Below are 23,554 nucleotides of genomic sequence, written 5' to 3'. Positions count from 1 at the left end.
TTAGTGCAGACCCACCCATGTTCAGTAATGCAAGGTTGTGAGTTTCCAGGGCTCTGGGGCCTGAACCCATGTCCTGCTCCTTGTGGAATCCTCCCAGTGGGAACCTAGGCTTTCCTTGGTAAGGTTACAGGTGTCCTGGTCAGTATGCCTGCGCAGGTAGAAGCAAGCTGAACCAAAATCAGGGAGTAGGGAAGGAAGCAAGGAGTTCAAAGGCCAGAGTTCTAACCTGGCTCTGCCACTCCTTTGTGACTTTGGCCAATCCTCTCTTCTCTCCTCAGTAAGTATGTTGAGAAGATGTGGGTTCCAGGCCTAAAAGGACGTATGTGGGACTCATTGAGGGAAAGACAAAAAGGTTTGTGTTCCCTTGGCATAGGAACAGAATCTGTGTCTGAATTCTGAGCCTGTCTCTGCAAAGTTAGTGGATGAGACTCTTGTATTGGGAATTACTTGGAGTTAGGCAAGCTGGGGTCTGGCCTGCAGAGAGGCATCAGTGACGCTGTAGTTCAGCAGAAGTATGACTCAGGAGATGGGCAAGTGGTCTTTATGTTTGACAGACAGGGCCAAGCTTAGGGTCAGTGCTTACAGAGGATAAAGTAAAGGCCTTGCTGACTGATGCATCTCTGTTGTGATGGGAAGGGAGCCAAGTTCCAGACAGGGACATCCTATTCTTCTCTGTTTGCTATGGTGAAGCATGGGATGGTACCCTCAGGAGCAATTGGCTATTTCAGGTCAAGGTTCCTGAACCTCACTGGTACTCCTGAAGTCCAGGAAGAGGAAAGTGCTCCTCAGTGGCCCTGATACGTGCCACAGGCAAGAAGCCATTGTGACTACTTCCAGGATTAGGGTTGGACCTTGAGTGTACTTTCTTATGACCTGGAAGGGGTGCAGTGGTTGAGCCCCACAAAGAGGTTAGCCAGCCAGATCCAAATGGTCTCTACAGCCTTGGGACAACCAATCTACTGAATCAGTAGACACAGTACTGGGGTACAGAGTGCAGATTAGTGTCCCAGGATTTGGGGTGATGCCCCAAAAATACCAGAGCCAGCAGTGTCCAGAAGCCAGGTGCTTCTCTAACATTCTGATACACACACCCCTATCTCCAACCATCAGCCATTCCACCTGCCATTTAAGACTGTGGACATGAGCCAAGGAGGTCCTTGGTAAAGGTTCAAGATAAAGTTAGAGAATGGGCAGGCAAATTCAGCAGCAGCAGAGTGAGGGCAAGTCAGGGCCATGTTTAGGTTCCAGGGAGGGGGCAGTGATTGGCAAAGAGCCTGTAGGGGACTGTCCTCTGGGCTCTCTTTGAAACTGGAGTACAATTAGCAGGTTTGCCTACCCATTTTTGGCCAACCTTTACAGGGTTGCAGTTCTTGGGCAGTGTGCTTAGGTAGGTAGAAGCAAGCTGAACACAAAGTGAAGGAGTAGGGGAGCCAGGAAGAATTTAAAAGGCCAGTGTTCAACTCTGGTTCTATCTCTCACTTGTGTTTGACTTTAGCTAAACCTCTTCTTCTCCCCTCTGGGACTCAGTTTCTATACTGGAAATTATCGCAGATTTGGTCTGTGTCTGCAAGATCTGGTCAAGCATCTATTCTGTGGTTTGTTCTAAGGGCTTATAAGCTGTACAAGCTCTTTGTAAGCACTAGTCTTGGCCTAGCAGAGACAAGTGGGTAGCCTCAAGATGTGACCGCCCCTATGTCAGGATTCAGCAGAGGCCCACATCTCAAGAGCAGTGAAGAGGGCTGTCCTGCATGGGTGACCTCTGCTGGGCCCACTGGGCTGGGGAAGAAGGCCCCATCTAGGGTATATGCTCACCTTTGACATCCCACCAGTCAGGGAAGGCAACAACCTCAGTTATCTTTTCAACTAGTTTCTCTTGGAACAAAGACCCAGGCTCAGGAGAGGGCAGAGCCATCTCCCCACCCCTGCACTTGTCAGCTCCCAATCACCTTGTCACATATGGCAGCTTCTTCAGCTCCCAGCTTCTCAAACAAAGCCAATGCATTCCTGCCAGATTCAGCTGGTGATCTTTCATTCTGGCCAAAGAGGCAAATCTGTTTACCATATTGAAATATTGAAAAGGCAGAGGAGTTGTAAAAATGATGGGCAGAAAAAGCTGTTTTATGAATCATAAAATGTGAGCCTGAGTTTCTCTTCCTATGCGATTCACTTCTGCATTCCCATTCTCCAGTAAGGGCAGGGAACAAAGACAGGTCTGGACATATTTGCCTTGAAATTTTAATTTTGAAAAGTTCAAGACAGGAGTTTTGTGGGAAAATTTTTCCTCTGAACTTTAAAAGAGAGAAGGGGAGATTTGGTGTTTATTTTTCAAGGGGAAAAAAGTAAACCCTGTGCCAGTCAATTTCTAATGTTTGTTTTTTACTGCCCCTATGACAGGTGTGAAGTCAAGTGAGAGCTTGAGAAAGGGCTGAGTGTCTAGTGCTTGCTTTCCTGTGCTTATTCCCAAGGGACTCCTGTCCTAGGCAGGGTACCTACCATGCTGTTGGTGGTTCTTTGTCCTTGTGCAGTACTTAAAGAGGCCACTAGGTGGGAGTCGGGGACAAATACTGGGAAGTTAAATCCCAAGGAATAGGAATAGGAAAACAATAGGAGCATTTTATGAGTGGAATTGATACAAATATATATATGTGTATATATATACACACATGTACATATATATACACACATGTACATATATATGCATACATTATAGTATATATGTATGTTATCTTTGGATTAGAAAGATGACATAAGCACCTCTTGTTGATGAAGCTGCTTGACAGTATACCTTGGACATCTGGAAAAGAGTTTGTTCTCCTTTTCCTTTGAAATCAGTAGGCAAAGAGTAGGTAGGAGAGGCCTCCACTGTGGAAGTGTGGGGAAGAGACAGGGAGGCTAAGAGTCCTGGGAGCATAGACTTGACCTTCCATTGCTGATGGTAAGAAAGCCTCTCTGAACTCCTTGACTCAAGTGCCTTTTGATGGGGTGCTGGTAGTTTAACTCTCCACATTCCAGGACGCATTTCCTGGCTCATGTGTCTGCCAGCCTGCCCTAGAGAAGCTTCCTGTGCCCTCAAGGATTTTCAATGCATTTTTCCTGGCAGAGCACCCCACAGTGGGGGGCTTTCCGCTACTGCAAATTAGCAGTTTTACCTTTCCTAGATTTTTAATACTCTGTCCCCAAGTAAATTGTATTCTACTAAATTCTAGTAATCTGGATCCTTTCAGACCTGACCAAAAGAGACTATTTCAGTCCTCAAAAACCAATGTTTATAAATGACCAAGAATGTGCAAACACTGGGGAAAGAGCAAATAAATCTTTCCTTACTAAATTTCCTGCTTCAGGCCCAGGGGACGTGGTGGGTGATGTTGCCAGGTTAGCATAACTTGAGGTCTGAGCATGTAGACACCCACTCACCCTCCACCCTCAAAGAAGGCCTGTCAGAGCCACACCACAGAGTGCCTTCTGCTCCTTTAGGACCTGCTAGTGGGCAGGCTCACTGGAATTCATGCTTCTATTGCCCTACATTTCAAGAAACTTCTGGAAGTTAATTTCAACCTCTGCTCCTCCAGGTGTGGTCCTGGGGCAGCTGTTTGAGCCTCTCCTGGGAGCTTGTTAGCAATGTACAGTTTCAGACTCCATTCCCAACCTGCTGGATCAGAAGCTCCACTTGTGCTAGAGCCCCCTTCAGCCCTGTCAATTCATTATAGATGGGGGAGCTTTGTTCTAAACCAGGGGTTAGTGAACTATGGGCTACATTTGTTCCACACCCCACCAGCTGAGGATGATTTTCACATTTTTCAATGATTGAAGAAAACTCACAAGAATATTCTGTGGTGTGAAAATGATATAAAATTCGAATTTCAGTGTACATAAAAAAAGTTTTGCTAGAGCACAGCCACACTCATTTGTCTACATATTGGCTGTGGCTATTTTCACTCTACTAGTAGTAGAAATTGTGTATCATCTGGCCCTAATACTGACCCATTTTGGAGTTGTGTTCTCAATACTTGTGCACTGGTTGTGACGAGGATGCAACTTTGTGCTCAGGACCTCCTGGGCTGAGCTCCTCCCTCTCAGGAATGGCAAGCCACTATGCAGCATATCTGCTAAAGGACACAGCCTGTATCCTAGTAATGAGGGGGTGTCCTGGAAGCTAGCCCCATGGTCCAGAGGCCAAGGCTCAGGAGTGAGCAGAACCCAGGACACAGGTGATGGGTCAACAGAATGGCATGTGACTCATATGTCCACAATTCTTCCCCATAGGATGCTGCTGACTCCTGGTAGTTGGTAGGAGGAAGACCTCAGGGATCTTCCTCAGCCATTTGCTGGGGTCTCTAATCTAGACCCCCAGATGAGGATGGAGGGCAAGCTGCAGTGTGTTCCTCTGTCCAAACCTGACCACTCTGGCCTCAGTAGGGCTCACAGATCTGTCAGTCCCATATTCTCCTGTTCTTTGTCCCCAGCTGGTTGCCTCATGTTCCAGACAGTCATGAGTTGAGTCTGGTTGTAGGTGAGTGGAATGCTTCTGGGAATCCCTGAGGGCTCTCAGGGTCAGTGTAATGACCCCAGTTTTGTGGTTTACAAGATTCCACCTCACAAGAACAGTATAATGGAAGCAGGAACCCCAGTCCCCCCACTCCCATCCCAATAATACGGGCAGCCTAAACCCTTGGGAGTAATTGCTTACTTAGACTTAAACCCAGGTTTCCAACATGATGGGCATCAGACCATTTTTATAACCTCATGAAAACTGTGTTTTCAGAGAATAGAGATTTATATATATGAATAGTACTTTGTATTTATCTTATGATTATATATGGGGACTTACCTGATACCCTGAAGCCCATCTGAGGCCCACCATGGACCCCTCGCCAGGATGGCCTTCTGGGTGAGTGTGGCATTGTCATGGTTCACCTTGCTGGCAAGGTGTGATAAGGGAGCCCTGAAAGGGCTCACCACCAGGAATTAGTAAGCACGTGCCTATAACTCCTGCATTCTCTGTGTCTTGCTCATCCCCATCCCTTTCTCTCCTTCCAGCCACATACAAGTGCCCTGCTCCTAGATCTTTTGGAGTGTTTCTTTGTGGGTTTTTGAATTGAATGATAATATAACTAAAATGTACTTTGGTGGTTTTTTTTTTGTTTGTTTGTTTGTTTTTTTTAAACAAGGTAAAAATTGCTACTTGAGGCTACATAAAAATATGTTAAGAATTTGGCTCAGCCTGTCTGGATTTCTCCCTCCAACCCCCTTCTCTTTACCCTTTCTCCTCCCCTACTCTTCCTTTCCTCCCCAACCCCTGACTTCCCTGCTTTGTTTATCACAGGTGTGAAATGAGCTAAGGTGAAATTGGCACTGCCTTTTCCTGAGTCAAGCAACATTACACTAAGGAAACAGACTTTAAAATCTCTTTTCTCCAAGTCAATTTTTTGTCTTCCTTTGCTGCTCTCACCATTTGAGCCTCACTCTTTCACTCTTTCTACTGTGTACCAGGAATTGTGGGAGGCATGGAAGTGAGAGGAGTGAGTCAGAAATCAGGTGTACTTCCTGTGGCTGCTGTAGTAGAGAGGCCTGTCAACTGTCAGCTGTGGTTCAGAGAACTAGAGAAGAGAATGGGTGTTCCGGACAGAGTAGGGGAGGGGAAGCTTCCTGCAGGGCTGCATCTGAACACCTCTGCAAGGAGGTTAGCAGGGCTGATGAGAAGCAGCCATGCTGCCACTTTGTCACCTGTCTCCTCTGCTACACTATAACTTGTAGAAGGGGATTGGATTATTCCAAAGAGAGTGAGCCACTCTGTCCCACCTTTCTTTCTCCAGCTCCCAAATCAATTTCCTAGCCTCCTCCCTGGAGCCCCAGTTTCACCTTTATTACATATCATCTAGCGAATTCTTTATCTAGGGTAGAAAATCAGTGTCATTTGCTTTGGGTGTTGGGCAAGTGTGTGTAGACCTATTGAATTTATTCATTTGACTTTCTCAGGCTTTTAGACAGGAAAAAGAAAAGAAAAACACCGCCCCTGTACTCTTAAAGACGTTCTTCATTAGTACATTCTATCATAGTCTGGGCCATACTCTGGAACTGGGCCAGAGGCCCAAAAAGGGGTCTAGAGCTCAGAGCAGGGCAGTACAACCTGCTTTTCCTTCTGGTCTCTGATCTGGGTGTGTCTCCAGGAATGTATTCCTCCCCCATGCCAGCTGCTGGCTAGTGCTGTTCTCCCTGCACCCCCAGGCCAGGCCAGCCTGCCTAAGCTGTGCAACCAGACCTGGTCTTTTGGGCCATACTTCTGGGCCTTGGTGAACACTGATGCCATGCTGAGGGACCTGCTGACACCCAGTAAGGCCTTCTCTTTAGGTTTGGACTTCCAGGGAACCCCCTGGTGCCCACCACAGGCATGGGAAGGTCCCCTGCAGTCACAAGAATTGAGCCTGCAAGTCATTTATGCCAGTAGAGTGCACAGTCCTTGCATGTAACCGCTGTTCCCACTACACCACATCAAAGATCACTTGCATAATCAGTCATAGCCAAAGGCCACACATTAAGGGCTGGGCAAGGGAGAAAAGCAGTTTTTAGGGGGAGCTCTCAAAGGAGCTGGAGTGAGCAGGAGGTAGGGGTGGCATCTGGGGAGTTCTGAGTAGGCCACCCTGGACAGCCAGCATGTGACTGGCCCATAGGAAAGCACACTGCTCCCTGTCTCCTCTAGCCTCTCTAAGGCTTCTGCCTCCCAGAGCTGTTCCCGGGTCTCATGGAAACACATGAAGTGGTCTCACCCTTACCACCTCCCCAGTTTGTAAAGCAGGTCCTAGAGTGTGGGGGATAGTCAGGGAGGAGTCTGGGACTTGATAGAAGCCATACCTCCTGATTTGGAATGTGGCCTCCAGGAGCCTGGTGTGGTGGCTGTCAGCCCAGAGCCATAGTCCCCAGAGAGAGTGAGTGGCAAAGGTCTCCAGTTTGTAGCAGTTGGTCTCTGGTGAATAGTGGCAGCAGCGCCAAAGACAGAAAACTCCCTGCCCAGAGCCTGGCACGCCACAGGCCCAGCACCAGAACTGGAGCTGGTTCTGAATCTGTTCTTTTTTGGAAACAGATTTTCCTCAGGGTTCTGCCCGTGGTCCGACTGTAAAAGGGGTAGGCGTGAGCTTTGGGGGCGGGGGTCAGACTGTGTGTGGGAACCAGCAACCTCCTCCAAGAGCAGCACTTATTTTTAGTCGTCTCCCCAGTCCCAAATAAACTGAGAGCAGCTGGGAGCCCGTGGGTAAATGCAGAGTGAAGCACAGACAGGAAATCGGGGGCTCTCCGTAATGAGTTCCAGCCACTCCAGAAGGGGGAAGCCAGACAAGGAATTTTCTTCAGGACTGTTTCTCTCTGGCAGGCTCTGGTATTATCACTGAAGAGAATGTTCCTATGCGGGCGGGCGTGCGTGTGCGTGTGTGTGTGTGTGTGTGTGTGTGTGTTTATAACCCTGTTGAAGTCTTTGTTTTTCCTCCTTACCTGATTGTGAGGTTTGCTCTACAGGGCTGAGTCCCAGCTCCCGTGTGTGTGTGTGTGTGTGTGTGTGTGTGTGTGTGTGTGTACACGCCTGACTGTGGGGGAGGACACTGGAGCAGCACTGTCTGGTCTAAGTTGTGTATCTAAAACTGTTTAGGGAAAGGCTGAAGGACACAGGCCAGGGAAGTGGGGAAATTTGAACACAGCTTGGCGTTCCTGAATGGGAGGGGGCAGAGGCAAGGAAGAGGAGAGGACTTGATCTCCAGCCAGAAAAAGGGCTTTTTCAACCCAGGACTCTAACTGCTGACATGGGTGCCCAGCATGGATGGGGACATTGATGTTTACAAGCATTTCTCGTGGCTGAAGAGGGTAAGTGACTGGTGCTTTGTCTGGGTCTCCGTGGAGATGAGTGAGGACAGACACTTTGGGTATTTGAACTGTGTGTGCGTGTGTGTCAAAGGGGGAGGTATTTGTCCGGCAGAGCCTGTTGTGGCCAAGTTCTTCATGAGAATCTAATTATAGGCACCAGGGTACAAACAGTCAGCTGTCTTTGTTTCTGGCTCTGACATTCTGGTGAATGAGCCTCTGTACAGAAAGGCAAGAATGAAGTGAGAAAGTTAGTTATTTTAACTTTGACTCTTATTAAACAGTCAGAGGCCCTAAACACCATGACCAGAAAAAAATGTGTCTACTGCTTTTGGTTTGAGGACACAGAGAAAGCTGTTGCCTTTTTAAATGCTCTGAATTTGGAACTCATTTAACTCATTCTCAGCTTGGATGTTATCTGGCTGCATGAAGGGTACATCTGCCAGCAGAATGAGCTTCTGCATTTCTGGAGGGAGGCTCTAGGGGAGGTGTCTTTTGAAAGCTCTGAAGTCTGCAGTCCAGGGTTTGAGTTACAAGTTGTCCGTGCCCTCTCTTTAGGGGTTAAATGTTTGTGTGTGTTGAGTGAGGAATGAATGAACGCTGGGGGCTGGAGTTCCTTATACTTACAGAACTGAGGTGCTCTTTGCTTTCGTGGCTAACTTTAATGGCTAAAGATACATATGCCTTTATCTTCATATTGAGAATTTTAGACTGGATATTTTTCAGAGGCAGGAAGGGCAAGAACAGCTGCAGATAAGAGATTTGACATTGTAACTGCAGTAGACAGGAGGGTCAGAAGTGTCCAGCTGGAAGGCACAGACAGGTCCCTGCTGCTCAAATCTCAAACACTTGATTGGTTGACTTTTTTGTGTGCCTGTGCAGCACCCCTCAGAAAATAATGAGTTCCTGGTACTGGGTGTATAGTGGTGAGCAAGATCCAATCTCCTGTAGACCTTCCACCTGATGTGGGAGATGGAGGTTACACACCACCGGGAAGTAAACCTCAGATTACAGACTGATAAGTGCAGTGAAGAAGAGTAACAGAAGGTTTAGGACAGCTATTGATGATTGAGAAGGAGAGTCAGGAAGCCCTCTTTGAGGAAATAACACTTCACTGAAACCTGAAAGAGCAGTAGGAATGAGCCAGGTGATAAATGGGACTGGGGAAAACATTCCAGGCAAAGCAAATGGTATGTGTAAAGGTCCTAAGGCAAGAGGGAGTCAGACAAGTTTCAAGACTGAGAGAAAGTCAGTGTGGCTGAGCTCCGTGATGGTGGGTAGAGGCAGGTGGATGCCAGGTACACAGGACAGTGAAGGTGGCAGTAAGGGTGGTGGGTGATGGTGGTTTGAATGATGGGGACTTGTAAAAAGGAAGTGACATGGGATTCACTGTGGGGTCCAATTTTATATTTTAAGAAAATTATGCTAGCTGTGATGTGGTCTGTGAAAAGCTGTGCTGGGAAAACTCAGGCAGCTGAACACAATTATGAAGCTGAACTGCTTGTAGGAATCAACTAGTACAACCCTATCATTTAGCAAAACCCAAGAAAAGGTCTAAGAATTCTATGGTTATTAGTGTCTTAGCTGTCTGTGGTTCAACTTGGTCTTGAACCCTGTTCTGTCTCCCAGTCCAATATTTTCATCATCCCTTTTGCCACCAAATATGTAGGAAATTATTGGTTTAGAAGCCAGTAGAAATCCCAGTTGTGCTCAGTCCTTGATTAGCTAGGGAAGGGAACATCACAACCATCAGAGAGCTATGCTGAGATGACTGGATATTTTGTTAAAATCATCCTAAGATTAAAAAAAAAAAAAATCTCACTGGGGGAATAGGTAAGAAACACTCTTCCCATTACTTAGTGTTTATTTCCTTGTTTCCAATTTAATGAAACTTTTAACTGAGAGGTCCTTCCAGCTAAGGTGTGCCTGGGTTGCAGGAGCCATGTCCCAGTCCTGGGCAGATGCTGTAACTCTGTACCTTGTGCAGGAGTTCTGCCTGTGGAGGAACTAATTCTGCACGTGATGCAATGGAAGATGGCTTAGTCTGTTCTGACTCCTAGCATGTGAACTCTGGCTCCAGTGCACAGTTGGAAGTTTGCTTAGGGAAACTCTAAGCCAGGAGACTTCTGAACCCCCAGATGGCTCATAGCAAAACATATTTTTCTTCTACTTGTGGAATTTTAAGGATCACTTAAAAAAAGTAAAAAAGTAAAACACAAAATTTTAGATGTGTAATAAACAGTGTTATCACAATATGTTCTTTGTTTTTTACCCTAAAGACTACAATGGAATTTTAAAATCTCCCTTTAAAATTTTCCCCTTTCATCCTGTGATCCTGATCAGGACTCACCCTTAGTCTGAAGAAGAAAGCTCAAGCTCCTCAGCTTGCTTGGACTTTGAGAGTTTTTCCAACCTAGCCTCAACTTACTTTTTTAGCTTTATCTTTTATGTCTACCTTGATGAACTCCCAAGTATACTCCCTGTATCTTCTGAACTTTTTCCTCAATTTTTATCCTCCTCCCCTCTAATTCCCACCCTTTTTATCTGACCCCATCAGGCGCCTTCTTTCCCACAATTCTTTTGTTAATCCCATTGCTGCAGCACTTCCCATCTGCCTGGATCACCTACCCCTTTCCATTGGCCTCCTTATGGAGAGCAGGTTTCTCTAAACCCATGTTTTTGAAGGTAGAAACACTTTCCCCTTCTTACTTTCACACAGAGGAGGTGGGTTCTAGAAGAAGAGCTGTCTGGATATGTGTGACCTGGTGCCCTTTGACTAGTACAAGAGAGAATGTCTCAGGGAAAGGGGGGTAACACTTTTGGGGGCACTTGAGGGATTTGATAGGGTATAATATAATAGCAAAAAACCTAAGTTTGGAGTGAGGCCTGGATTAGAATCCCATTGTACTAGGTATGTGATCTTAGGTAGACTATCTCAAAAGCCTGGATTTCTTAACTTAAAAAAAGAAGGAAGATAATAGTACCTTTCACATATAGGTTTTATAAGGATCAAGTAGGAGTATTGCATGTAAAATTCTTCGAACAGTTCCATGCATGTAGGAAACTCAATAACATGTTTGCTGTTAACTGCTATTGGCTATTACCATGAAGAGGAAATTGAAAGAGGAACATATGAGAACGATTAGGTCTTTCCTAGCAGGGCATCTGTCTCTCAGCTCTAGGCTCTTTCCCATGTTCCAGGTCAGGATCTCAAACCAAGCAAACTAAGGACCTAGAAGAGGTAACTGCAACCTGGCATACTGTAGGTAACCAGAGGCCCCATTGGTTGCTGGTTCTGGCCAGTTTGGCTCTGGTTGCTGAATGAATGCTGACCAGGGCTGATCCTACAATTCCTTCTCTTAACAGACAAAGCCTACACACAAGGTAATTCCTGCCACAAATACCCAGAGGACCTCAGCCCCCTTGGCTATTTGAATTCTGACTCACCTATAGCTCACACCTGTCCTGTGTTGAGGTTAGTGGATCCAACCCACACAGCCAAGAAATATAGCTCCCAGCAGGGTCTGCAAGGTCTACCCACTGCTTTCTGAGCAGGAGTTCATTTTCCCAGGGAAAAAAAAATCTCAGCACTGTCAGCATTTTCACACCAGTCCCTGACTTCCAGCACTTCCAGTATTTAAGCCAAATTCCAAGCCAGTGTCACAAAGAAAATGGAATCACTGTTAGTGTGCCATACATTTGGCTTGGGTTCTGCAGTAGGCTGTGGAATGAACTAAAGCTGCTGATGTGAGACTTTATTCCATGTCCTCTGATACTCTGACCCAGTTGGGCCAGAAGAGCTACAAAGACAAATAGAGGATTCTGACTTGCCTCACACTCATGTGGGGCTGCAGTGGGCCCAACATGATTTTACCCAATTAAGAGCACAGATCAGATCATGAATCCATCCTTGCAGATTCCAATTTCATCTCTTTGTGACCTTGAATGATTTGTTTAACCTTTCTGGGATTCAGTTACTTTTACTGTAAAACATGGATAAATAATTCAACATATATAAAGTACTTATACATTGTAAGTGTCAGTTATGGGGATGGTGATCACAACTGACAGTCTGTGGTTACTCCAGAACCATTTTTCCAACCTTGATTCTGAACAGACAAGTTTTCCAACCCCATAGGGAAAGTAAAAATGAGTATGGTTCCTCAAGAGCTCCAGTGGTCCACAATTTCCTACAAGTACCCCCCCCAGTCCCTAGCCAGCACACCCAACGTGCTTGTCCATCATGTTCCTTAGTACAATTTAGGAGCTAGAATTCTACCATCTCTAACTATCCCACCTCTGTACATGTGACTCATGTCTGCCAGCTCCTTGAAGAGAGGCTCGACTTCTTTTACCTGGTGGGATTTAATGAAGTGGCATCATACCAGAGTCATTTCCTGCATAGCTCGGGGGTGTTCCAGAGCAGCACAGCCATAGGTAGTTTTGTAGGCTGGCAACAGTGCTTGGAGATCCTTTGACTCATCCCCTGCATTCCTCTCTCCTACCCTTTGTAGCATTCTTTCATCCTTTCCCATGCCTCCAAGCTTATGTACACCCTTACCTGATGTCATTACCTCCATGAAACAAAAAAAATATAAATAGCCAAATTCAGATAAATTTTCATCCTCCCTCCCCTTCATCACAAAATGCAACTATGTTCACAGCTATCATTTTTCAACTTCCTTCTATTTCGTGGGGGCTAGATTCCCCTCTCTTGGTGAATGTTATCCCATTGTCCTGTTCTCTTGAACCAGTCTGGTTACAAATCCTCCTGTTCCTCTAATTGTTTCTTCTCTCAGCTGCTCCCTGCCTACTTGTCCCTTGTTCTTAGAGAAAAATATTCCTCCTCAGTTTTTAGGGGAGAAAACTAAAACTACATTTGGCCTTGGGCTTATCTCATGATGCTGCCTTATAACTCACCTTCCTTTCACCATTAGGAACGAGCAGCTAGAACCTCACCATTTCTATTCCTTTCCCGCCACTCCCAAACCCACCCCACACTGGCTTTGTCCCTGCAGTCATCTTTCAGACTTCTTCATATAATGCTAGCTCCCAAATAACCTTCCCCATCTTTCCCCCCAGAATTAACTCCCATTTGGGAATCCTATAAGATTACTGGGATTCTTGTGACCCAAGAATAGCTCCTCACTTTGTCCTTCCCTTAATTCCATATTCTCCAGCTATGGATCTTTCTGCCTGTTTGATTGTTGCCTCATGTGGAAGGTCTAGGCAGTCTCAGAGGCACAAACAAATTAGCTCAAACGGCCCTCAGTGACTTAAAACAGTCACAATGCCCACTCCGTCCCCAGCTCCAACACTGTTTTGTCTCTGATTTAAATGCTATCCCTTTACAGGACATCCTCACACATACAGACACCACTTATATAACCTGGTGCTATAAATTCCTTATGTATCCAGCCACTTGATAAAAAGCAGGAATCAAACTTAGCCAAAGCTATTATTTTGGGAAAAAAAAAAATCTTAGTAAATCAAATGATTCCTCTCATTCCAAATTTCCCAGGAGGATCAGTTAGGAGCCTCACACCAACCCCTTGGTTGGACCAGAATATCTGAAAGGTGGTAATTTTCATAGTTTAATGGATAACCCATTCATATTGGGAAGACTTGTGTTCAAAGGGCTGTTCTCTCTCATTCTCCTAGGAAAATTCTTTTATAGTCTTCAGATTCAACCACTATAAAGCCTCTTCTCTCTTTCAAAGGTAGTATTTATTCATCTTTGCCCTATGCCCCTGTGGTTGGTATACATACAACTCTCCCTCTCATGGTACTTAATTACATCTAGTAGGTGCTCAGTAATAGTCAAGTCATTGAATACATGCACAATGAAGCATGATGACATGGACATTGGTTGACCAAGAAGCTATTTAATTCACTACTTATGAACTAAAGGTGGACATTTAGATCACTGGGGTAATGATGACCCCACCAGCAATACATAGCCTCTCCTTATATATAATTGAAACCATGAGGAAGACAGAAGGGTCAAGGTCAGGATAGAATCTCTCTTGTTGGACTCCTGGTAGGTAAACAGGTGATTGTACTCTACTCGCACTGCATTTGGAGGAAGCTTCTTTAACTCTGTGCCAAAGATTAGTAGATTGGTTTGACTATATCCTCTGTGATCTACTTTCTTTTACTTATTTATTTAAGTCCCCTTATTTTAAAGTCTTTATTTCCAAGTTTCTAAAAGGCTTGCATGTGAGTGGTGCTTTTGAGCTTGAGATCTAGCCTTGGTGACTCTGACATTACCCCCCAAAACCTTGTGCCTGTTAGGCATGGCTTACTTTCATTTGGTTTTCTGGATTTGATAAGAACCCTGGACTATGGAATTACTACACATTTCCTTTTGTTTTCTTATTCCCTGAAAACCACATAGGCTAAAGAAAACAAAACAAAACAAAACAAAAAACCAAAAAAACAAAAAAAAACAAAAAAACTTTCCAAGACTTATCTAGAGCCAAGGCTTACCTAGTGTGTTGTAATAAAAATTTAAGCATAGTTACAGACAAAGAGCTATCATATAGTTGAGTGTGCTCTGACCAGTTGGAACAGTGTGTTTACCATGGCAAAGATCCTGAAGGGATCATTCATAGATTAAAGGAGGCACTGAAGGAAATGTGAATCTCTACCTGGCCAAGACTACAGACTGGATATCTAAAAAGGTGGACCTTCGATGCAGGAGCTCTGAAAAGCAACTGTTGGCTCTGAAAACCAACATGATGGCTACAGCTGTTACTCTGGGGATTTTTACTATCTTCAGATTTTTTTCACACTCTTTACTTGCATATCAGTGGCACCCTCTTTGTGATCTTCTTCTCCCTTGCCCTATCTGACTGCTCTGGAACCAATCTGGGCTAAGTTCAGTCAAGTGCATGTACTGACAGAAGTTTTTCTGGGGTGTGTCAGCCAGAAAAGGAAGTAGACATGCCCTCACCCAGCATCCCTGAGGTTTCTACCAGAGCATATGTGAAGGATGGGTTCTCCTTGTAGATGCCAGACAAGGTATAAAGAAGTCATGCTCCTGGGCTTCTACACAGCCTCAGTCATGGCTTCAAGTACTCATACCCAATTCCAGAATTCCGTGGAGAGCCTAACATGCCTATCACTTGGCCAGACTATCAGTCATGGGATCAGAGCAGAGCAAGCAACATCATGGAATCTGATCAGCTGCTAGGGTGATGACTTTGAGGAGGACAATGGGGTTAACTTAGCTGGAAAGCTGAACTTAAATTTGACCTAACTTCTAAATTGGAACAAAAGTAAAAATTCAAGTTTTTTGTTTGTGATTGTTCACTACTCCTATTGAAATTCTTAATGTATTAATTATAAACATGTATGTAGCACATAGAGCTTATAGTGCATAATAAAATGCTTATAAAGAGGAAAAAAATTATGGCCAAAGAAGATATGACTCAAAACACAGACACCTTTTCAGAAACAATGGAAAAGAACACATCATTAGCTTTGTGTGCCAAAGGCATTATTCCAGAGCTATTGGCTAACAGTGGGTTCTGTGTTGTCACTCAGGCTTTTAAAATTTTCCTTTCCAACCTGAAAGTATTTTGGCTATTGTTCCCATAGGTTGTTTGTACATATTTCATAGCTATTTCTTAGATATTCTGATCAGAAATATTACCTCTCTTGTTCTGTTGCACAAAATGAATGCGTTAATTAAAACACTCACTAGAAGGAATGAACTGCTTCTAATTGAACCTTAGTCTTTGAGCTTAGACAAAACCACTTAAATGATTTCCATTTTTACCATAATTCAAAAAATGGTTTATAACACAGAGAAATTATTAGAACATCCTGCTATAAAAAACGTTCTGTGCTTTTATTATGTGGGCATAAAAAGTACATTTGCACATATGTAGACCTAACCGACCCTCTCTGTTGCTCTCTGAGGTATAATTGTTTCTGTTGCAAGAGTTGGAAGCCTGAGATGAGGTGACCTACCTGAAATTACACATTGTGAGGTACAGCCCTGGCCTCCTAAGCCAGGCCTCTGATTGCCGAGACCATACCTTGTGGAGAAGGGTGCCCTAAGAATTTTCTAAGTGAATGTGGAAGCACCTAACAGTGACCCACAGGACACCTACAGCTTTCAGTCTCCCAGCTCCATTACAGTTTATATGACATGTAATTCTTTCAGTGTAGCTTCTTAAATAGTTGTTAGGTGTGTTTATATTCTTATGTGCTCTTCATTTATTCACTTTCCCTTTCACCTTTGTATCTTTTAGACTTTAGCTCCTGTTTTACTTCGTTTACCGTATCTGTTTATTTTCTTTACCTTATTTTCCTTATTATACATCTTTTCCCACCCCACCCTAGTTGATGCCCATAGGCCTGGACCTCTTGCATCTTGTATTCATTCCCTGTCTTAAACTTCATGTTCTATGTGGGAAATAAGAATGGAGGCAAACAGGTGGTGGATAGAAAGCCATCCATCGCACACACAAAGAGACTGGGTGCCCTTTTTATCCCAGTACATTCCACAAAGACACACTCTGAACCATAAGGTAGATTGCTATTAGCCCCTTGATGATGATCCTATTTCTAACTATAGTTAGCTTAGAATTCACAACCCTGTATTAAAAATTGCCAGCTCAAGCAAATCAAGTGAAGATAGGTAGTACTCCTTTGTAATATAGTACTGTGTCCAAATAGCAAGAATTCTTTTCTGCAAGTCTCTTTTCAAAGTAGTAAATTTCAGCCAGGTGATCACCCTTTTAGATAAATGCATTATCCAGCACTTTTGGTTACAAATAACAGAAACTAAGTTTGAACTAGTCCAAGCCCAGAGGGGACCAACAGGAAGAGTCAGTATTTATCTCTGCCTTAAGACAGACAGCATAAACCAGGGATGAGAATGCCACCTATTTTTTTTTTTTTTTTTTTTTAGCTTTATTTGCTTTTCTGTGAAAGTTGGCTTCTTAGTCACTTCTGCTGCAAACCAGATTCTTCTATGTGGAGGAGGACATAGCCACTGGCAACCTCAGAACCTCCTAGCACAACTGTTACCATGCTCTGTTCTCAAGATTAAAGTTCAGAGAGGGGTAGGAGATGTAACTCACTTGCCTAGCTTGTGCTGTGCCCTGGGCTCAAGCCCCAGCACTGAAGAATGAATGAATGAATAAATATTCAGAGGAAGAATTCCTGTAACCAAACCTGGATCAGGACAGGGACATGAAGCCATCTCTGAGAAGATGGCTGCCCTCGCTCATGCCACATAATTATAATAGCAGTGATTATCCTGGACTACTCTATACAAACAATATATTCCATTAAAGAAGAGTCCAGAAGAATTACCTGCCCAGAGTAATGCACGTTTTCATCATTCCTTTTTCTTAGCAGAAGAACAAAAGGAACTCAACTAGTCTGGGGTTTTCCACAACTTATAGGATTTCTTTTTGGGTCCTTAAATATTCCTTGATTTTATCCCTAATTAAAATGCAGTGTGCCCCAAGTTGTGGAAACCTACTTTATTTCTTGAGCCTAACAGCATCCAGCTCTCTGTGCATAAGGAACTTATCAAAGTGAACTCCTTATTCATGACCCAGTGGAGAGATGGGAGAGGTGGGAATGGTACTCTATTTAGGTTGGTGTCCTTACACAGACTGAACTGCACTTTATGTAGAAACTGCCCTTGCTGGGATCTCATTAGTCACCCTTTCCCTGCTGGCTGCACACAGCCCTGTCTCTATTTTCTGACTGCTCTGCTAATTACTAAGACCGAATATCATGATCAATTCCATAATGCCCAACTATGGAGCAACCTGCATTACTGCTACACTTACCTGAAGCCTTTTTCACTTAGGGATGGCTTAGAAAACCATCAGTTAAGAGGCAAAATGTATGCCATAGAATTCATATCATATGCTCGAAATGTATCAAAAATCTAGATTCACTCCTTAGACCTTTCATTGCTCGAGCTATGTGTTAGGCCTGCACAGCCCCAGCAGAGATAGTAATTAAGGCCTAAAAAGACCTGTAAGATGGCCTGTAAGAGTTAAGGAACTGTATTGTCATTGTTCCTGTGGACACTGGGGAACATCATCCTCAAGGTTTAGACCTTGATATGACAATTCTAGTCTCTGTTTCATGTTTGCCTGCAGGAGATCTGGGTTTTAGAGGATGGGTTCCTTGTGTCCCAGGCTCTTGAGAGTCAAGCTTTGAAAGAGACAGAAGTTATATTTGGTTTCAATAATCTTAGTTAAAGTTTCTAAATTCATGTTAGTGTACATTCAAGAACTTCTTGTCCTGATTCAGTTTTGTGATACAAGAGTGTTTCCCTGTGGCATTCTTCAATCAAAAGTCAAGAGAATATGGAAACATCTGCTAAGGAAGTTTCACCTCCATAGGGCACACAGATCACATGGCTTCACAATATTTTTAAGGAACTAACCTGAATTATAGTATCAGAAATACTTCTCACCATGAACAGTCTTGTGAGAAGATTGAATTTTCCCTCTGTTGCTTTTGTAGTAATAGCAGTATGCACAAAATAGAAAATTTGATCAAATGCATGTGTAACACAGTTTCATACATCAGTCATCCATTGCACAGGTATAGCCTGGGTACTAAAATCATTGAGTAAAAATTACCTTTTTCTTGTGTGTATTCATCTGTGGTGTGAACATCTTAACAGGGTAGGAGAGGTAAAATTCTAATTCACTTGCCATCCCATAGTGGGGAGAAATAGAATTGGCTTATAGCATTCTTCAGAATTCTATTTGACTTTCTTCTTCTAAGGGGAATGTGGGCAGTGGTTCTCTCAATCTGACTTCATGCATGAGGAACTAGGTTATTGCTCTATTACTGAGTTACCTAATAGTTACAAGACTTTTCTGAAACTCCCCAAACCTGGAATCACTCAGGAACCTAGATATGTGATCTCAGTGTTGATCCAAGACTTCCACTGTAATTCCACTATTTGAATTACGAGAGCAGATGTACCTTCTGACAAAGTAGAGCAAAACAGAGCTGTGTCTGAACTCTGTCTCTTAAAATGTCTCCCAATAAATTGGAATCACATTTTGATAACTACGTGGCTTTATGCTCTGATAATGCAGCTATTTTATAATGCGAGATGACATCAGAAAGCGATCGAACGTGTTGACTATTTAGGCTAAGGAGTATAAATGTGTTTACCCAAACTCAAATTCTCACCTTTAGCTAAAGAATATTGGCATTCAAGAATATCATTCTTAAAATTCTCTTCTTGGCCCTGTTCTCAAGTGCTTTCCAAGTTCTTCTCCAGGTGTAGAAGGCATTTTATCCTGACCTGTTCTCTTCTGAAAGTCTGAAGTTTTCTTAAGATGTTAAGTCCTATCTGGACAGTGAAAACATGGCTCTGCACCTCACCAAAACCCAAGGATGGTGAATGACACTGTAGACTTCTGTCTAAAATACCATCTCCATTTCACTGCTGTTTATTTAATACCTAATAGAAGCTTGATGGATAACAAGTTTTGTGAGAGTAGGGTGCTGTTTCCCTAGGACAGTGAATTAGGAGAGAAGGATCCTCTGCCATGAGTACCACTACCCAATGGACCAGTGTGATCAACCCCTGAGTCTGTTGGGAGAGGAAAATACAGGAATCACTGTTCTAAGTCCTTAAACAGTGCTTCTAGATTTTAAAATGTATCTTAAATACTCAAGAAAAAATACTTTTGTAAGAAACTCAAATACTATGGTTAAGGTAATGTTCCCCTTAACCATACTCCCAATTCCACATTCTATAGCCCAGACTCTTCCCCAGAAGATGGCACTATTAAAAGACCACCAGGTAACATTTTGGACATTTTTTCTATTTATTTTCATAGATATGCAAATAACTGTGAAGTTAATATTTTCTGGTATGATGCCATATGATTCTTTTACATCTTTTATATTACTCATTATCTTATATTTCTATGATGTCTTTAAGTACCTATCTCATGTTTTAAAATACTATATATTGTTCATATTATAAATGAAACATTGTTTAGCCACTCCCCCATTAAAGACATTTCCCACCTTAAGTGAGTAATCCTATAGTTCCAATATGTAAAACAAAATTTATACTTTATCTGCCCCTCAATTAAACTGTAACAAAAGAAAGAATACTAATTTGCTGTATAGCTACCTGGGCAAATTATCCACTTGTGTCTTATTAAAATACTTTGTGTCTTAGTTCCTTTATTCATAAAATAGGAATAAAAATGGCATCTACCTCATGAAGTCATGAGAAGGATTAAGTGAGTTAATGCATATAAAGTGTTCTCAAAATTGCCTGACAAGTGTTGAGTGCTTTGTAAGTTCTTGCTGTGAATTGACAGCACTGTGCTTGGATGATATCATATGGGTTTCTTAGAATTACTTTGGCCCCTTTTATCCATTAGCCTTTGACATATATCGTAAGCATCACACAAAAGTAATGCTTTTACTAGGCTCTGTTACTTTAAAGGTGTTCTTATGGGTTTTGTCAATCCAGTTTGTTTGAAAGCAAAAGCAGGTTCTCTCTTGCCCAGGAATAGTTGTCTCTCCTAGGTAGTCAGATCTATTTTCCCTTAATGATCCAGGCATCTTTTTTTTATACATTGTATTTTTTTTATTGTAAACAAATGGGATACATGTTGTTTCTCTGTTTCTACATGGAGTAAAGGCATACCATTTGTGTAATCATAAATTTACATAGGGTAATGTGGTTTGATTCATTCTGTTATTTTTTCCCTTCCCCCCACCCTCACACCCCTCTTTTCCCTTTATACAGTCCTTCCTTCCTCCATTATTGCCCCCCTTCCAAACCCTAACCCTAAACCTAACCCTAACCCTAACACCTCCCACCCCGCATTATGTGTCATCATCTGCTTATCAGTGAGATCATATGTCCTTTGGTTTTTTGAGATTGACTTATCTCACTTAGCATGATATTCTCCAGTTTCATTCATTTGCGTGCAAATGCCATAATTTTATCATTCTTTATGGCTGAGTAATATTCCATTGTATATATACACCACAGTTTCTTTATCCATTCATCAATTGAAGGACATCTAGGTTGGTTCCACAATCTGGCTATAGTGAATTGAGCAGCTATGAACATTGATGTGGCTATATCTCTGTAGGATGCTGATTTTAAGTCCTTTGGGTATAGGCCAAGGAGTGGGATAGCTGGGTCAAATGGTGGTTCCATTCCAAGCTCTCTGAGGAATCTCCATACTGCTTTCCAGAGTGGCTGCACTAATTTGCAACCCCACCAGCAAAGTATGATTGTACCTTTTCCCCCACCTCCTCACCAACACCTGTTGTTGCTTGTGTTCTTGATAATCACCATTCTAATTGGGGTGAGATGGAATCTTAGGGTAATTTTGATTTGCATTTCTCTTATTATTAGAGATGTGGAACATTTTTTCTTATATCTGTTGATTGCTTTTAGAACTTCTTCTGTGAAGTGTCTATTCATTTCCTTAGCCCATTTGTCGACTGGATTATTTGTATTCTTGGTGTAGAGTTTTTTGAGTTCTTTATAGATTCTGGAAATTAGTGCTCTATCTGAAGTATGAGTGGCAAAGATTTTCTCCCACTCTGTAGGCTCTCTCTTCACATTACTGATAGTATCCTTTGCTGAGAGAAAGCTTTTGAGTTTGAATCTATCCAAGTCGTTGATTCTTGCTTTTATTTCTTGTGCTATGGGAGTCCTGTGAAGGAAGTCTGATCCTAAGCCGACATGTTGAAGATTTGGACCTACTTTTTCTTCTATAAGATGCAGGGTCTCTGGTCTGATTCCGAGGCCCTCGATCCATTGTGAGTTGAGTTTTGTGCAGGGTGAGAGATAGGGGTTTAATTTCATTCTGTTGCATATGGATTTCCAGTTTTTCCAGCATCATTTGTTGAAGAGGCTATCTTTTCTCCATTGCATATTTTTGGCCCCTTTGTCTAGTATGAGAAAATTGTATTTATTTGGGTTTTTGTCCATATCCTCTATTCTGTACCATTGATCTACCTTTCTATTTTGGTACCAATACCATGCCATTTTTGTTACTGTTGCTTTGTAGTAGAGTTGAAGATCTGGTATTGCGATACCCCCTGCTTCACTCTTTCTGCTAAGGATTGCTTCAGCTATTCTGGGTTTCTTATTCTTCCAGATGAATTTCATAATTGCTTGCTCTATTTCTGTAAGGTACGTCATTGGGATTTTAATTGGAATTGCATTGAATCTGTATAGCTCTTTGGGTACTATGGCCATCTTGACAATATTAATTCTGCCTATCCAAGAACATGGGAGATCTTTCCATCTTCTAAGATTTTCTTTAATTTCTTTCCTTAGTGTTCTGTAGTTCTCATTGTAGAGGTCTTTCACCTCTTTTGTTAGATTGATTCCCAAGTATTTTATTTTTTTCGAGGCTATTGTGAATGGGGTAGTTTTCCTAATTATTCTTTCCAAAGATTCATCAGTTATGTATAAAAATGCATTGGATTTATGAGCATTGATCTTGTAACCTGCTACTGTCCTGAATTCACATATGAGTTCTAAAAGTTTTCTGGTGGAATTTCCAGGTTCCTCTAAATATATAATCATGTCATCAGTGAATAGGGATAGTTTGAGTTCTTTTCCTATTCGTATCCCTTTAATTTCTTTGGTTTGTCTAATTGCTCTGGCTAGCGTTTCAAGGACGATGTTGAATAGAAGTGGTGAAAGAGGGCATCCCTGCCTTGTTCCAGTTTTTAGGGGGAATGCTTTCAGTTTTTCACCATTTAGAATGATATTTGCCATGGGCTTAGCGTAGATGGCCTTTACAAGGTTAAGGGATGTTCCCACTGTCCCAATTTTTTCTAGTGTTTTGAGCATGAAGGGATGCTGTACTTTATCGAATGCTTTTTCTGCATCTATGAAATAATCATGTAATTCTTAACTTTAAGTCTGTTGATGTGGCGGATGACATTTATTGATTTCTGGATGTTGAACTAATCTTGCATCCCTGGGATAAAACCCATTTGATGGTGCTACACTATCTTTTTAATGTATTTTTATATGCGATTTGCTAAAATTTCGTTCAGAATTTTTGCGTCGATATTCATTAAGGAAATTGGTCTGAAATTTTCTTTCCTCAATGTGTCTCTGTCTGGCTTAGGTATCAGGGTGATATTGGCTTCACAGAATGAGTTTGGGAGGGTTCCCTCCTCTTCTATTTCATGGTATACTTTGAGGAGTATTGGAATGAGCTCTTCTTTAAAGGTTTTGTAGAACTCGGCTGAGAACCCCTCTGGCCCCGGACTTTTCTTTGTTGGTAGGCTTTTGATGACCTCTTCTATTTCACTGCTTGAAATTGATTTATTTAAGTTGTGGATGTCCTCCTCCTTCAGTTTAGGTAATTCATATGTTTCTAGAAACTTGTTGATGTCTTCGAGGTTTTCTGTTTTGTTGGAGTATAGATTTTCAAAATAGCTTCTAATTATGTTTTGTATTTCACTCGTGTCTGTTGTGATATTTCCTTGTTCATTCTGAATTTTAGTAATTTGAGTTTTCTCCCTCTTTCTCTTTGTTAGTGTGGCTAAGGGTTTATCAATTTTGTTCATTTTTTCAAAGAACGAACTCTTTATTTCGTTAGTTTTTCCAATTGTTTCTTTTGTTTCAATTTTGTTGATTTCAGCTCTGATTTTAACTATTTCCTGTCTTCTACTACTTTTGGTGTTAGTCTGCTCTTCT

At 42.6% G+C, this 23,554-nt stretch overlaps 1 protein-coding gene and 1 long non-coding RNA gene across 21 annotated transcripts in view; one reads left to right on the top strand and one right to left on the bottom strand.

Annotated features, from left to right (window-relative positions):
- PPFIBP2 (PPFIA binding protein 2) overlaps nt 1-23,554 on the top strand; it is a 153,065-nt gene that overhangs the window by 54,843 nt on the left and 74,668 nt on the right. For 2 of the 20 annotated variants that reach the window (XM_079105719.1, XM_079105711.1), the window contains exons 1-2: nt 7,242-7,369; nt 7,637-7,848. The exons of 13 other annotated variants lie outside the window; for them this stretch is intronic. In XM_079105719.1, the coding sequence (XP_078961845.1) occupies nt 7,801-7,848 (48 nt within the window). In that variant the 5' untranslated portion in view covers nt 7,242-7,369; nt 7,637-7,800. Of the gene's footprint in view, nt 1-7,231; nt 7,370-7,562; nt 7,849-23,554 lie in introns of those variants that run through there. 5 more of the 20 variants (XM_079105705.1, XM_079105717.1, XM_079105707.1 and 2 more) reach the window with 5 other exon arrangements.
- LOC306641002 overlaps nt 1-23,554 on the bottom strand; it is a 73,605-nt gene that overhangs the window by 41,430 nt on the left and 8,621 nt on the right. The window lies entirely within an intron of this gene.

Source organism: Sciurus vulgaris (genome assembly GCF_902686455.1).
Source record: "Sciurus vulgaris genome assembly, chromosome: 11".
Lineage (NCBI taxonomy): Eukaryota > Metazoa > Chordata > Mammalia > Rodentia > Sciuridae > Sciurus > Sciurus vulgaris.
Note: the sequence above shows the minus strand (reverse complement) of the source record. Positions and strands in the feature narration are given on the sequence as shown.